This window comes from Mustelus asterias, chromosome 12 (genome assembly GCF_964213995.1).
Source record: "Mustelus asterias chromosome 12, sMusAst1.hap1.1, whole genome shotgun sequence".
NCBI lineage: Eukaryota > Metazoa > Chordata > Chondrichthyes > Carcharhiniformes > Triakidae > Mustelus > Mustelus asterias.
The window spans coordinates 100377299-100394626 of record NC_135812.1 but is presented as its reverse complement, the minus strand read 5'-3'; the positions used below and the strand labels follow the sequence as shown (position 1 = coordinate 100394626).

The 17328-nt window shown below is 45.3% G+C and overlaps 1 protein-coding gene across 1 annotated transcript in view; it reads left to right on the top strand.

Annotated features, from left to right (window-relative positions):
- The window catches only part of aatkb (apoptosis-associated tyrosine kinase b), a 187180-nt gene extending 171199 nt beyond the window's left edge, over positions 1-15981 (top strand). The window contains exons 13-15 of the mRNA XM_078226066.1: positions 4465-4627; positions 10546-10773; positions 14807-15981. Of these exons, the coding sequence (XP_078082192.1) occupies positions 4465-4627; positions 10546-10773; positions 14807-14835 (420 nt within the window). The 3' untranslated portion in view covers positions 14836-15981. The remainder of the gene's footprint in view (positions 1-4464; positions 4628-10545; positions 10774-14806) is intronic.
- Positions 15982-17328: the final 1347 nt, after the last annotated feature.

Below are 17328 nucleotides of genomic sequence, written 5' to 3'. Positions count from 1 at the left end.
CTCCTTCTGCACTGTAGGGATTCTATCGATTCTATGATTATTATTGTCACATGTATTAGTAGACAGTGTATTGTTTCTTGCGCGCTATACAGACAAAGCATACCGTTCATAGAGAAGGAAAGGAGAGAGTGCAGAATGTTACAGTCATAGCTAGGGTGTGGAGAAAGATCATTTAATGCGAGGTAGATCCATTCAAAAGTCTGACGGCAGCAGGGAAGAAGCTGTTCTTGAATCGGTTGGCACGTGACCTCAGACTTTTGTATCTTTTCCCGATGGAAGAAGATGGAAGAGAGAATGTTCGGGGTGCGTGGAGTCCTTGATTTTGCTGGCTGCTTTTCTGAGGCAGCGGGAAGTGTAGACAGAGTCAATGGGTGGGAGGCTGGTTTGAGTGATGGACTGGGCTTCGTTCACGACCCTTTGTAGTTCCTTGCGGTCTTGGTTAGAGCAGGAGCCACACCAAGCTGTGATACAACCAGAAAGAATGCTTTCCATGGTGCATCTGTAAATGTTGGTGAGAGTCGTAGTGGACATGCCCATGAAATCCCTCTTTCCTTGTCAGCATAGCCTTTAATCCATAGGGTCGTCCTGCGGTACCTGTGAAGCATATTTTCTGTAGCTTCAATCTTGTTTCTGTTCTGGGCCTCATAAATCTGTTCCCTGTATGGTACGGCCTAAGCTCAGGCTATACAAATTTGTCATTGCCTCTTGGGTTCTGCGCTCCTCTTTGTAAAAGGCAAATGTAATTAGCAGTGGGGTATTTGAGTGCTGGGACCTCTCTATCCATCCACACCTTACAGCATCTTGCCATTGATTTGATTTGATTTATTATTGTCACATGTATTAGTATACAGTGAAAAGTATTGTTTCTTGCACGCTATACAGACAAAGCATACCGTTCATTGAGAAGGAAAGAAGAGAATGCAGAATGTAGTGTTACAGTCATAGCTAGGGTGTAGAGCAAAGTAGGTCCATTCAAAAGTCTAACAGCAGCTGGGAAGAAGCTGTTCTCGAGTCGGTTGGTACGTGTCCTCAGACTTTTGTATCTTTTTCCCGACGGAAGAAGGTGGAAGAGAGAATGTCCGGGGTGCGTGGGGGTCCTTAATTATGCTGGCTGCTTTTCCGAGGCAGCGGGAAGTGTAAACAGAATTAATGGATGGGAGGCTGGTTTGCGTGATGGACTGGGCTACGTTCACAGACCTTTGCAGTTTCTTGTGGTCTTGGTTAGTGCAGGAGCCATACCAAGCTGTGATACAACCAGAAAGAATGCTTTCTATGGTGCATCTGTAAATGTCGGTGAGAGTCATGGAGCTGTGGCCCCTTGTTCATGATCCCTCAGTTTTCCAAGTATTGATTGATATTCAGTGCCATTAATGCACATGCTGTCATAGAATTTCTAACCTGGTTCAGTTTATTTCCATTTTAACATGGTATAATCGGACTTACTTGACATTGTGCAATGTTAAAGTGTAGATTTCATTTTGCAGCCTGTCTTGTCAATTGCTGAATATTTAAACATTGCAATATTTCATCACAGGTATTTTAAATGAAAACAATCTGTATTATTTTAAGAATCTTGCATTTCTGTGCATGTGTGTCCTTATTGTTGTACAGTTTTTTTTTATTCATTCATGGGACATGGGCATCGCTGGCTGGCCAGCATTTATTGCCCATCCCTCGTTGCCCTTGTTCAGAGGGCAGTTGAGAGTCAACCACATTGCTGTGGCTCTGGAGCCACATGTAGGCCAGACCGGGTAAGGACGGCAGATTTCCTTCCCTAAAGGGCATTAGTGAACCAGATGGGTTTTTCCAACAATCGACAATGGTTTCATGGTCATCAGTAGATTCTTGATTCCAGATACTTTTTATTGAATTCAAATTCCACCACTTGCTGTGGCGGGATTTGAAACCAGGTCCCCAGAACATTAGCTTAGTTAATAATCTAGCGATAATACCACTAGGCCATCGCCTCCCCTAATGGTCTGTAATACTGTAGAAACATCTCTGAGTGCAGAAACCACTGTCCCTTCAATCAGTCACATCTCTAAGATTCAATTGATCAGATCTCAAAGACAATGATCCATTTTCCAGTGGGTTTTTAATGCTTGGACTCTAATCCTAATGGCCCGGGTTTGGTCACCTGTTTCACAGCATTAGTTCGTAGGTTTGCACGTTGGAAAACTTGCTTCAACAGGAGGACCACAGTTGGATGATCCTAATAAATAGCGGAACAGGCTTGAAGGGCCGAATGGCCTACTCCAGCTCCTATTTTTTATGTTTCTATGTGTCTTTGGGAAATGTACTTCCAGTGTTTGCAGTTGGGTTAAAAAATGTTCAGGTTTAGACTAGAGAGGTAGCTGAAGACAAAGGGGTACGGGAACAGGGTGGGTAAATGCGATTCGAACATTGCTGTCTCCTTCCTGTGTTAGCACACACTGAACCTCCCGATGCCCACAGGAAGACATCTCCCACTGGCACTTAAAGCACCCCCGCTGACACTGGACCTCACAAAACCAACCCCGTGCACCTGTCTGAAATCCCATTGTTCCTTCTGAAACCCCCTTCCCCCCGCTATGAATGGACGACAGCCCCTCCTCTCGATGGCTCACCTCCTGACTCATTTCAAACCTCCCCAAGTGCAACCTGCCAACCGCCCCGGCTGGTGAAGTCCCCGGTTTCAACCTCCCAGAGAAAGCCTGGGCTTCCCCTCAACCACTCGGGAATGGGACAGGGAAGATTTGGCCACAAGTGGAACACGAGGAACAGCTCAAACTATGGCCGTCCAAATCAGACCATCGCCCAGATGCTGAACATCTGATGTTTCTCCCGGGCGCCCGGGAAACTGGTGGTATCAGATTGAACTGCCATTAAATTGGGAGGGTGGGATGCATTGGACGATTCAGGGGAGGTTGATCCCATCAGCCTCCTGCCAAGTTAATTCATTAAAATTGTCCCCTACATTACTGAACTCAGGTTTCACAAGTTAATGCAGTAAAACCGCTTTAGATGTGTTAAATTGGAATGGTATGTAATTTTACCGCAGAAACACTTTAAGGCAAAGGTATAGATAGATAGCAAGGAGATGAAAGGTTACAGGGGGTCGGCAGGAATGTGGAGTTGACATTACAATCAGATCAACCATAATCTCCACACTGTCTGTGAGGAGTTTGCACATTCCCCCCGTGTCTGCGTGGGTTTTCTCCGGGTGCTCCGGTTTCCTCCCACAGTCCAAAGATGCATGGGTTAGGTGCATTGGTCATGTTAAATTGCCCCTTAGTGTCCCAGAAAACGTAGGTTAGAGGGATGAGCGGGATACATATGTGAGATTACGGGGATAGAGCCTGGGTGGGATTGTTGTCGGTGCAGACTCGATGGGCTGAATGGTCTCCTTCTGCACTGTAGGTTTTCTATGATTCTTCGATTCTATCTGCTCTGAGTGATCCATTCCTGATGGCATCTCAACCATTCACTCTGCGTCAGCTAGGGCTGTTGAATGGATTGTTAACCTCAATATTGACCTATAACTGCTTCCCCAACCATAGAATAGAGGCAATCTTTGTAATGACAATACCATTAAAATCAGATGCACTTTTGTTTTGCCTCATTCATCCAACTGCCCTCTCAGAAGATGCCTGGACATTATTTAGCTCGGAAAATCAACACTGAATGATAATTGTGTAAACAAATTAACAATTCACAAGGCGATGGCCTACTGGTATTATCACTAGATTATTAATCCAGCTAATGTTCTGGCAACCCGGGTTCGAATCCCGCCACGGCAAATGGTGGAATTTGAATTCAATAAAAATATCTGGAATTAAGAATCTACTGATGACCATGAAACCATTGTTGGAAAAACCCATCTGGTTCACTAATGTCCTTTTGGGAAGGAAATCTGCCGTCCTTACCCGGTCTGGCTTACATATGACTTCAGAGCCACAGCAATGTGGTTGACTCTCAACTGCCCTCTGAACAAGGGCAATTAGGGATGGGCAATAAATGCTGGCCAGCCAGCAATGCCCCATATCCCACAAAGGAATAAAAGTAAAATATCATTCCCTCCCTATCTCACTTTCCAATCTCACTTATCCAGACAAACACAAAATCAATAGCCTACACCTTAGGAAAGCCTTCTCCCCACTGGCTGCTAGCGCAACCGCCCACACCTTTTGCTTCAGGGCTGAGCTCATCTTAAGGTTGGTATCCAACAGCTTAATGTAGAAAAGGTGCATTCACAATTGACCAAAAAAGCCCCTGCTGGTAACTGCACCCTCTGATGTTGTGCCCAGTTGTTCTGTGCTCTCCCATCCATTCCCTCCCACAGCTCTCCACCTCAGTACTAACTCCAGCTGCCTCCCAGCCGTCTTTTGCTTGCTTCCTTCCAGAGCTCCTTCCTGGGCTCGAGTCCGCGTCCGACACCTGCAAACGTACTGAAGTACCCTCAAATGTGTTCTTATTTTATTCCAGGAAAGTCCAACGGGTGAACTAAGTGAGCAGAACATTCCGGAAGTTGACCCAGCGTTTCAACACCATCCTGAACACTCGCAAAGCAGAAGCACCGGCGTTTCCACGGCAACAGAGAGACAGAATTCCTCCAGCAGTTCATCGGACGGAAACTTCCCTGAAGAAAGTAATCTGAATTTCATAAGCAGCTCCCAGTTTGAAGTGATATATTCACAATGTGCTGCAGATTGAGAAAGATTCAATTCTGCTCCATCATTGTTAGAAGAATTTTGCAGACATTTCCTGACAGGCACTGTGTAGAATCTGGGAGCTCAGAGCAAGTATGTGCAGCACCATTGTGAATATTAGTGAAAATCCCCTCAGATCATCTTTCCAACTGAATCCTAAACACATTTATATGCTGCTGCATAGATAGATCGGAGAAAGATTTATCTTGTGGTTTCTCCAAGTATCCATGTTATTGGCATATTCATAGAATCATAGAAACTCACAGATGCCCTCCAGCCCATCGAGTCTGCACCGACACATTAGAAACAGCTAAACTCCCATCTAATCCCATCTGCCAGCACTTGGCCCATAACCCTGAATATTATGACGTGCCAAGTGCTCATCCAGATACTTTTTAAGGGATGTGAGGCATTCCTGCCTCCACCACCCTCCCAGGCAGCGCATTCCAGACCATCACCACCCTCTGCTTTTCCTCTCGTCCCCTCTAAACCTCCTGCCCCTCATCTTGAACCTGTGTCCCCCTTGTGACTGACCCTTCAACTACAGGGAAAAGCTGCTCCTTATCCGCTCTGTCCATGCCCCTCATAATCTTGTACACCTCAATCAGGTCGCCCCTCAGTCTTCTCTGCTCCAATGAAAACAAGGTGTCTGTTGCGATCCTCCTCATCTGAGCAGATCCTGTGTATTCGGAAGGCTTGTCCGTAGGGGATGGCTTCTTTAACGTGTTTAGGGTGGAAGCTGGAGAAGTGGAGCATCGTGAGGTTATCCGTGGGCTTGCGGTACAGTGAGGTGCTGAAGTGACCGTCCTTAATGGAGATGCGTGTGTCCAAGAATGCAACCGATTCCGGAGAGTAGTCCATGGTGAGTCTGATGGTGGGATGGAACTTGTTGATGTCATCATATAGTTGTTTCAGTGATTGTTCACCATGAGTCCAAAGGAAGACAATGTCATCGATGTATCTAGTGTATAGCATCGGTTGAAGGTCCTGTGCGGTGAAGAAGTCTTGTTCGAACCTGTGCATGAAGATGTTGGCATATTGAGGTGCGAATTTGGTCCCCATGGCTGTTCCGTGTGTTTGGATGAAGAACTGGTTGTTGAAGGTGAAGACATTGTGGTCCAGGATGAAGCGGATGAGTTGTAAAATTGCATCTGGAAACTGGCAGTTGTAGGCGCTGAGCACTGAGGCCGTTGCAGCAATGCCATCATCGTGGGGGATGCTGGTGTAGAATGCCGAGACATCCATTGTGATGAGGAGTGCTCCTGGTTCAACTGCTCCATGTGTGTTGAGTTTCTGTAGGAAGTCCGTAGTGTCGCGACAAAAGCTGGGGGTTCTTTGTACAATGGGTTTCAGGATGCCCTCGACGTAGCCAGAGAGGTTCTCGCACAGGGTCCCATTGCCTGATACGATGGGACGGCCGGGTGTGTTTGCCTTGTGTATGTTCGGGAGGCAGTAGAGATCTCCAACGCGGGGAGTACGTGGGATGAGAGCACGGAGGGTGCTCTGAAGGTCTGGATCAAAGGTCTTGATCAGAGTGTTGAGTTGACGGGTGTGTTCTTTGGTCGGATCTGTGGGTAATTGTCTGTAGTGTTCCTCGTTGTTCAGTTGTCGGTACACTTCTTTGCAGTAATCCGTTCTGTTCAGTATGACGATGGCCCCTCCTTCGTCTGCTGGTTTGATGACAATGTTGCGGTTGGTCTTGAGAGCGTGGATGGCGTTGCGTTATGCTTGGGTGATGTTCGGGGCTGTCTTGTGAGTGCGGCTGATGAATTTGGTGTTGACGCACCTCCTGACGGCTTGGGCATACATGTCAAGTCAAGGGCAGCGACCTTCCGGAGGAGTCCAATTCGACTCTTTCCTCTTCGGTTGCACTGTGGATCTCTCTGTCGGCTGTTCCGGTTCATTGGCTGTCTCATTGTGTTCGCTGTTGGCCTCTTGGGGTTTGTGGAAGAACTCCCGCAGCCTCATTCACCCTCCACTCACATTATCTGTATCTTTAAGACTTGATTAGTTGTAAGGATTCGCATTCTAATCAGTATTCTGTAACTTGATCTTGTGTCTCTGTGCCTTGTTTGAGAGCAGATATCCACTCCATCTGACGAAGGAGCAGCGCTCCGAAAGCTAATGGTATTTGCTACCAAATAAACCTGTTGGACTTTAACCTGGTGTTGTTAAAACTCTTTACTGTGTTTACCCCAGTCCAATGCCGACATCTCCACACCAATGAAAACAACCCAAGCCTATCCAACCTCTCTTCATAACTTAAATACCCCATCCCAGGCAACGTCCTGGTGAATCTCCTCTGCACCCCTTCCAGTGCGATCACATCGGATATTGATAGACTAGGTGAATGAGCAAAACTGTGGCAATGGATTTCGATCTAAGCAGTGCAAGGTTATTTATTTTGGACCGAGAAAGGACAGATCACAGTATGTTCTAGATGGTCTGAAGTAGATCTTCAAAGAGACTTGAGGATTCAGGTGCATAGATCTTTAAAATGACACATACAGGTGCAGAAAATATTCAAGAAGGCTAATAGAATGCTGGTCTTTATATCTCGAGAATATAAGGATATACAAGTTACACTGCAGCTATACAAAACCCTGGTTAGACCTCATTTGGAGTAGCATGAGCTGATCTGGGCACCACACCTTAAGAAGGATGTTTTGACGTTGGAGGCAGTGCAGTGTAGGTTTACAAGAATGATGCCTGGATTTAAGGGGTTTAATTATGAGGAGAGATTACACAAATTAGACCTGTTTTCTCTCGAATTTAGGAGGTTAAGGGATGATTGATCAAAGTCTTTAAGACACTAACAGGAAAAGACAGGGAAGATAAAGAGAAATTATTTCCACTGGTGAGATTCTAGCATTAAGGGGCAGAGTCTAAATATTAGGGCCGGACCATTCAGGAGAGATGTTAGGAAGCACTTCAACACAAAGGATGATAGAGGTTTGGAACTCACTTCCACAAACAGTAGTTGATACTAGATCAATTGCTATCTATAAATTTGAGATCGAGAATCTTTTGTTAAGCGAAGGTATTAAGGGATTTGGGCCAAAGGCAGGTATTTGGAGTTAGGCCACAGACCAGCCATGATCTCGTCAAATGGTGGAACAGGCTCGATGGGCTGAATAGCCTACTCCTGTTCCTATGTTTAAAGTATGTTTCCAATCATATCATCATTCTGGGAGTTACCATTGGCCAGAAACAGAACTGGACTAACCAGATAAATACAGTGGCTACCAGAGTAAGTCAAAGGCTGGGAATCTGACAGCGAATAACTCTCCTCCTGACTCCCCAGTCCACCATCTACAAGTCAGGAGTGCGATGGAATACTCTCCACTTACCTGGTTGAGTGCAGCCCCAACAACACCCAAGAAGCTCAACACCATCCAGTACAGAGAAGCTCCCTTGATTACTACCATGCTAAATTCTCCCTCAGTGTTCCTGAACAGGCGCTGGATTGTGGCGACTAGGGGATTTTCACAGTAACTTCATTGCAGTGTTACTTGTGACACTAATAAATAAACATAAACTAATTTCATAAGATAAGATTTTCTTTCATCTTCCTGCATTGTACTGTGTCTGCCAATCCTGTTTATCTATCAATGTCCTCCAGCAATCTTTCAGCCTCCCTGTCACAATTTCCAAAACCTCCCAACTCAGTGTCACGAAAAAATGTCAATATTGTTCCTTTATTTTTTGAGGCTGGGTCATTGGCACCAACACAGTGTAGAACACCAGCCACCCCACACTTTCCCAGTCTGAGGAACCAGTTTTCTGCCTTCCGGCAATCTCACTGCCAGTGTGAATAAATTCTCCTTAAACCTGTGCCTCATTTATTCTCTGGTGGACGACCTTATCGAAATCCATATGTACCACATCCACTGCCTTCCCTTAACTATCCTTTCTGTTCTCCCCAAACAAATTCTCTGAGGTCTGGTGTGGTACCCAGGAGACAAGCCAATTGTGACTCGCACTCATTGTTACAGCAGCTCCTGTCTAATGCTCCCATTGTTAAATATCTCTCACTGTGACCACATCCCTGAACATACTTGTGCGGTAGTCTACTCATGGTTGCCCTCTTCTGGATCTTGCCTGTTGCAGCAAATGTACAGGTGCTGAAAATGTGTTCGTCACAGCAAGTATCCTCCTGGGAACCCTGGTGTTTCCTTCCTTCTGTTGATGCATAGTTACAGTTTTCACTTATGTGATCCCAGCATGGAGCTTTTCCCACCAGGAGCATGTATCAGGAAATGATGCAAGTAGCCCATAATGTTCTGTCTAGACTGAAAATCATAGACTGTGTGTGTCGGATTTAATGCTATGCACATCCAGGAAATTCTTTCCTTTATAAAATTTACTGCATAAGTTCACTAAGAAAAATAAACAGTCAGCCAATTACAAAAGTTGACCTTCTGAATGAGTTGGTTCCACCGGATGAATAATCACATTAGCGATAGACAGCATGGTTTTGTACGAGGGAGGTCATGCCTCACAAATTTGGTTGAGTTTTTTGAGGAGGTGACACAAACGATTGACGAGGGAAGGGCCGTGGATGTCGTCTATATGGATTTTAGTAAAACGTTTGACAAGGTCCCTCATGGCAGGCTGGTGCAAAAGGTTAAATCTCACGGGATAAAAGGTGAGCTAGCTAGATGGGTGGAGAACTGGCTAAGACATAGAAGACAGAGGGTAACAATGGAGGGGTCTTTTTCCGGTTGGAGGTCTGTGACTAGTGGTGTTCCGCAGGGCTCTGTACTGGGGCCTCTGCTGTTTGTGATATATATAAATGATTTGGAGGAAGATGTAGCTGGTGTGATCAGTAAGTTTGCGGACGACACAAAGATTGCTGGAGTTGCGGATAGTGATGAACATTGTCAGAGAATACAGCAGGATATAGATGGGCTGGAACATTGGGCGGAGAAATGGCAGATGGAATTTAATCCAGATAAATGCGAAGTGATACATTTCGGTAGATCTAATGTAAGGGGGAGCTATACAATAAATGGCAGAACCATCAGGAGTATAGACACACAGAGGGACCTGGGTATACAAGTCCACAGATCCTTAAAGGTGGCAGCACAGGTGGAGAGGGTGGTGAAGAAGGCATATGGCATGCTTGCCTTTATTGGACGGGGCATAGAATATAAAGGTTGGCAAATGGTCTAAAGATGTGCAGGTTAGGTTTATTGACCATACTAAATTGACGTTGCAGCTGTATAGAACGTTGGTTAGGCCACATTTGGAATACTGCGTCCAGTTCTGGTCGCCACACTACCAGAAGGACGTGGAGGCTTTGGAGAGAGTACAGAAAAGGTTTACCAGGATGTTGCCTGGTATGGAGGGTCTTAGCTATGAGGAGAGATTGGGTAAACTGGGGTTGTTCTCCCTGGAAAAACGGAGGATGAGGGGCGAACTAATAGAGGTGTATAAAATTATGAAGGGCATAGATAGGGTGAACAGTGGGAAGCTTTTTCCCAGGTCGGAGGTGACGAACACAAGGGGTCATGGGTTCAAGGTGAGGGGGACAAGGTTCAACACAGATGTCAGGGGGACGTATTTTACACAGAGGGTGGTGGGGGCCTGGAATGCACTGCCAAGCAAGGTGATTGAGGCGGACACGCTGGGACTTATCTAGATAGCCACATGAACAGACTGGGAACAGAGGGATACAAAAGAATGGTCTAGTTGGGCACATGAGCGGCGCAGGCTTGGAGGGCCGAAGGGCCTGTTTCTGTGCTGTATTGTTCTTTGATTGTAATTCTGATTATAAAGCTACTTGCTTCTGAGTAAAAGTAGTTAATTTATCAACCTTTATTTATCTTTTCTGTTGTGTTTCCATGTGCATCAGGTGGAGGCTTTGAGTGGGATGACGATTTTCCTTTAGTGTCAGTGAAATCATCCTTAGTGGCAGAAGGTTCCTCTTTGGTATCTGAAGCTGCTTCCAGTGCTGTTCCCACAGGACCAGAGCAAAATCAGGTGCAGATAACACGGTTCTCCCGTTTCACTGTCTCTCCTGCCACCGTCTCCAGGTTCTCAATTACACATGTATTGGACTCAGAGATTGGGTCAGTTGGAGGTAAGCGAAAGCTCCTTTAATCAACTTTGCCACTCTGTGGCTTTTGCAAAGTGAGCAACATTGGGAGATTTCAACAATCTTTCTCTAAAAAGATTAGCGTTTCAAAAGTGTAATTCCGCACTCACCATTTCCTTATTTTACAATGGTGACTGCATTCCAAATGGGGTTGCCAACTGTGATAAAAATATTCCTGGAGGCTTTATCAATGATTGCCCCACACTGCGGCCAACACACCAGTCCTTGTGATAGACCATAAGATATAGGAGCAGAATTAGGCCATTCGGCCCATCGAGTCTGCTCCGTCATTCAATCGTGGCTGATATGATTCTCATCCCCATTCTCCCGCCTTCTCCCCGTAACCCTTGATCCCCTTATTGATCAAGAACCTATCTATCTCTGTCTTAAAGACACTCAATGACCTGGCCTCCACAGCCCTCTGTGGCAATGAGTTCCACAGATTCACCACCCTCTGGCTGAAGAAATTCCTCCTCATCTCAGTTTGGTTCTGAGGTTGTGCCCTCACGTTCTAGTTTCTCCCACCAGTGGAAACATCCTCTCCACGTCCACTCTCTCCAGGCCTCTCAGTATTCTGTAAGTGATGTCCTGCCTTCCGAAGCCAATTAGAAAGCAGAAAAGACTAATTATTTAATTGGATGCTGCCTGACTATCAACCAAACAGCCTCTCTCTTCCCATTTTCAATATTTTTATACCTGGTAAAGAGAAATGTTCAAAGATTTTTTTTAAAAACTATCTTTTTCAATGTTCCAATTTTTCTCTAGGGCTGCACACAGCAGTGTCTTGGAGATTGATCAACTCATGGAAACTCCAGGTCAATCCTGAAGGATTGGCAACTCTAGTTCAATGGTCGTTAAGTGTTTTGGGATGTCATAAAAGCAGTATATAAATGCATGCTCTGTATTTGCTTATCATAAAAATATGCCGCACTATCCCTGTTAGAGAGATGGCTTCACATTCGCCTCAGCTGCCCTATTCTGATCCTGAATAGTCCAGGTTTTGAGTTGAACAAACTTTTCTTTGCTTGGACAGGAGATAGATTCATAGAATCATAGAATCCCTACAGTGCAGAAGGAGGCCATTTGGCCCATCAGGTCTGCACTGACCACAATCCCACCCAGGCCCTTTCCCGTAACTCCACATATTAACCCTATTAATTCCCTGACACTAGGGTCAATTTAGTATGGTCAATAAACCTAACCTGCACATCTTTAGACCATGGGAGGAAGCCGGAGCACCTGGAGGAAACCCACGCAGACACGGGGAGAATGTGCAAACTCCACACAGATAGTGACCCGAGGCTGGAATTGAACCCAGGTCCCTAGTGCTGTGAGGCAGCAGTGCTAACCACTGTGCCACCGTGCCGCCCCAATATAATTGACTACTGTGGGTCCCCTTGTGCTTGTTTCTTAGTGAGTCCCAGCATGTGGGGAGATGATGGCATAGTGGTAATCTCACTAGGCTTGTAATCCAGAGGCCTGGATAATGTCCTTGGGGGTAAGGGTTCAACTCCCACAAAAGCAGTTTGCAGAATTTGAATTCAATAAATAATCTGGAATTTAAAGCTGGTCTCAGTGATGATGACCATACAACCATTGTTGATTGTTGTAAAAACCCATCTGGTTCACTAATGTCCTTCAGGGAAGGAAATCTGCCATCCTTACCATGTGATTCCAAATCCACAGCAATGTGGTTGACTCTTAACTGCTTCTTGAAATGGCCGAGCAAATCACTCGGTCCCAAGAACTGTTAGGGATGAAGCAACAACTTGTTGGCCTCGCCAGGAACGCCCACATCCCACAAAAGAACAAACAATATGGTAAGACTGGGTCCTCTGATTTCACTGCACGCCCCCCCCCCTCCCCCCCCCCCCTCCCCCATTCTATTCAAGTGATTCACCAGTGGCCCCCTCAAACAAACTGGCTCCTCTTTCTCGAAAGAATTTACTATATTCTTAGAACACACTCAAAGGTTCATATTAATGTGAATTCTCATCCCAACATGTTTAAAGTTTATTTATTAGTCACAAGTAGGCTTACATTAACACTGCAATGAAGTTGCTGTGAAAATCCCCTGGTCGCCACACTCCGGCGCCTGTTTGGGTACATGGAGGGAGAAATAAGCATGGCCAATGCAAAGATGTACATCTTTGGACTGTGGGGGAAAACCGGAGCGCCTGGAGGAAACCCACACAGACACGGGGAGAACGTGCAGACTCCTCACAGACAGTGACTCAAGTTGGGAATCGAACCCAGGTTCCTGGTGGTGTGAGGCAGCAGTGCTAACCACTGTGCCGCCCCGTGTGTGAACAAGGCTAGATTTTGAAAAAGTACCTTTCATTGTCTAAACTTGCCCAGTTCAAATCTTCTGACTTCTCATCTGAGTTTCCCAATGTTAGGTGCATTGGCCATGCTAAATTCTCCCTCAGTGTACCTGAGCAGGTGCCGGAGTGTGGTCATTAGAGGATTTTCACAGTAACTTAATTGCAGTGTGAATGTAAGCGTACTTGTGACAAATAAATAAACTTTAAAACTTTAATCCCTGCGAAGCTATAAAGTTAAAGTTTATTTATTAGTGTCACAAGTAGGTTTACATTAACACTGCAATGAAGTTACTGTGAAAATCCCCAGTTGCCACACTCTGGTGCCTGTTTGGGTACACTGAGGGAGAATTTAGCATGGCCAATGCACCTAACCAGCACATCTTTTGGATTGTGGGAGGAAACTGAAGGAAACCTGCGCAGACACAGGGAGAAGGTGCAGACTCCGCACAGACAATATCCTAAGCTGGAACTGGACCCGGGTCTCTGGCGCTGTGAGGCAGCAGTGCCACCTTGACTTAACAGTTGAATTTTTAATGTGGTTTCAAGATCCTCCTCTTGTAGCATAGTCAGGCATCGGGAAATGTAACAGCACCAATCCATCAAGTTCCTGGCTCAGTGTGCTATTTACTTCAATTGGTTGACCAGGTGAGGTCAGCATTCCTTGTTCATTAAACTGGGGGTAAGCTGCAGCTCCAGAGTGTGTCTGCAGAAACTCTGTGTGAACATGTGTGCACACGTACCTATCCGTCCTTGCCCATGTTGTGATGCCCATTTCCGTAATGTGTGTGATCTTCCGGATTGGTAAAAGGTGAGTTGGGACCATTATAACCATTGACGCACATGTAGCAGACTCAGGCCAGTATGCACATTGTTAATCCATGGTGTTTCCAAGAGGAATAGGGGACCTTTCCGTTATCCTGACCACTATTTATCCATCAGCTGAAAACAGATTCCCCGGATATTGTCACATTGCTGTTTGTGCTGCGCACTAATTATTTTTATTCATTTGTGGGACATGGGCGTCGCTGGCTGGGCCAGCATTTATTGCCCATCCCTAGTTGCCCGAGGGCCGTTGAGAGTCAACCACATTGCTGTGGCTCTGGAATCACATGTGGGCCAGACCAGGTAAGGACGGCAGATTTCCTTTCCTAAAGGACATTTGTGAACCAGATGGGTTTTTCCAACAATCCACAATGGTTTCATGGTCATCAGCAAATTCTTAATTCCAGATTTTTTTAATGAATTCAAATTCCACCACCTGCCGCGCTGGGATTTGAACCAGAACATTAGCTGAGTTTCTGAATTAATATCGAGCAATAATACCACTAGGCCATCGCTGCCCCTTAACTGATGCTGCGTTTCCTACATTACGTGGAGATGCCGGCGTTGGACTGGGCTAAGCACAGTAAGAAGTCTCACAACACCAGGTTAAAGTCCAACAGGTTTATTTGGTAGCACAAGCCACTAGCTTTCGGAGCGCTGCCCCTTCATCAGGTGAGTGGGAGTTCTGTTCACAAACAGGGCATATAAAGACACACACTCAATTTACAAGATAAAGGTTCAATTTATCTCGTGTTGTGTTCACCCGGTGTCGTGAGACTTCTTACTGCTTTCCTACATTACAACAGTGACTGAACTCGACTGTGGGACATCCCATCACTAATGCCTCTTTTTTTCCTGAAATTTTTTTGCAGGCAGGATTGAGGAGGATGAAAGGGAATGACTCACACGGACCAGGGCTGGAATTTTATTTTATTTTTTGGACAAAAAAAGCAAAAGGACAAGATCTGACAGAGGAAAAAAAAAGAATCGCAAATGAATGTTTCGCTCAATGACTTTAAATTGCTTTGAATTGTTGGACAATTTGATTGCGAGTTTTGGCTGCTAGCGCAAATGGACGCACTTGTTACAACACCTGTGGTGGCTAAAGTTGCTGGGCAATTCACAAATCTCCTCCTCGTGGGCACCCTCCCCCCTATCCAGCCGACGTGTATTTAATCAGGATTGCGTGAGGTTCACTGCAAGCAAATGTGATGGCCGTTTCAATTCCAGCGCCCAAAGCCACTGGGGCAGATTACCACTGAAGGGAAAAAAGATTTATCGTACAGAGGAGACTACACCACACACATACACACACACACGTCGCAAGCCTACCACGCTATCTGCCAGGCGGAGCGACTGTGAAGGTTTAATGGGAAAATAGACACTGCAGACTGTTACGGGGTCCATTTGTAACGAAACCACATTTTTGCAAATAACGCCACCCGCTTAATAGTTCTCATCTGCTCGGGGCATCTGACGAGAAGTTCTTGGACGAAGTTGGCTCACTAAATCTGTCTCTGCCCACATCACACCGTACAAATGTCGTACCATTGAAGATGCTTCTCAGTATTTCAAGTCCACAGTATTTAGTGTTTCCGCGTTTGATATTGAATAGTGTAGAAAAATCAGTCAAACTGCAATCTCTATACTATTTTTGTAAAACCATTCAGACTACTGATGAATATATTGTAAATGTTGCCAAAGAGATGTAAAAATTGTGCAGCTCCGAGCTACATTAGTTGCTACCTGTATGGCTTTAAGCTATTGTGTCATAGTACAGATTTTAAAAGAAAAGGAGATGCTTGCTGAATATGTAGCAGTTTTTTGCCTCTCCCATCAAGCTATACAGACGCAACATTTAATTATATTTAAAAAAAAGACCAATTGCATGAAAGCCAGTGAGCAGGGCTGTCTTTTAAATGTTACAGCTGTTAGTACTTTGTATAAATGATCAATACGGGTCATTACTGCTCTTCAATGTTTATTTCCATTTCGCTAGCAGCATGTGGTTTAAATCGCCAGACTAATAAACTTTTTACAATATCTTACATTCGTTTTTTTTCGTTTCCTGCCTGGTCCTCCTGGTACCTTAAATCTGCCGGCTCCAAGTGGAGAGGATCTCCAAGGAGATAGCAGATCTCCCACTCACCTGATGAAGGAGCAGCACGCTCCGAAGGCTAGTGGCGTTTGCTACCAAATCAATCTGTTGGATTTTAACCTGGTGTTGTTAGACTCCTTACTGTGTTTACCCCAGTCCAACACCGGCATCTCCACATCCTTTCTCTGCTGGACAGGATGTATCTCTGCTTCTCCCCTCCCCAACTCTTTTATTTTATATCTCTGCCCCCTTGTGTAAAGGTTCTCCCTCGGTCATTCTGCACCGGTCCCTGATAATAACGTGACCCCGGGTGTAATTTAAACCCCGTCACGGTGAAATTCTTGGATTTCCACAGAGAAGCGGGCGGAAGCGCAGGATTTGAACCCAGAGCGCTGGTAAGAATCCCATGCGATAGAACAGAATTGGACTAACTCAAGTCACCCTAAGCAAAGGTCTCTAATTACTGCCGACAGTAGTCCTGTTTGTACTCTACAGGGAATGTCCTTGCTGAGACAGAAAGAGAATTGACCAAATTGCAGAATGCAACTTATAAAACGCTGGTTTATTTTTTTTAAATTGGGAATCCTGTATATACAGAAACAAAGTTTCACTTATTCTGTCACAGTGAGGCTGTGGTCTAAGGCAAATTAACCAGTCAAAAGCTAATTTGATAAACGGAGCAGTAGCCTCTGCAGTGATGTTGCGAGTCAAAGGAGCGAGTTTTAAATTAAGTTCGGTTGAAATTTCTCCTGCTGCTCCTTGTGACTCTGCAATCTCTAATCATTTAGAAACTTCATTGCAACATACCTGAGTTGAAGTGTATTGGTAACTGGAGCAGTTTGATAAATTTACTGTGGATTTGACTGCAGACTACTTGGACAAGTTCATGTGGAATCCGGGCAGCAGATTTGATTTGATTTATTATTGTCACATGTACTAGTTTACAGTGAAAAGTATTGTTTCTTGCACACTATACAGACAAAGCATACCGTTCATAGAGAAGGACAGGAGAGAGTGCAGAATGTAGTGTTACAGTCATAGCTAGGGTGTAGAGAAAGATCAACTTAATGTGAGGTCGGTCCATTCAAAAGTCTGACAGCAGCAGGGAAGGAGCTGTTCTTGAGTCGGTTGGTACGTGATCTGACTTTTGTATCTTTTTCCCGAAGGAAGGAGGTGGAAGAGAGAATGTTCGGGGTGCGTGGGGTCCTTGATTATGCTGGCTGCTTTGCAGTGGGAAGTGTAGACAGAGTCAATGGATGGGAGGCTGGTTTGCGTGATGGACTGGGCTTCATTCAC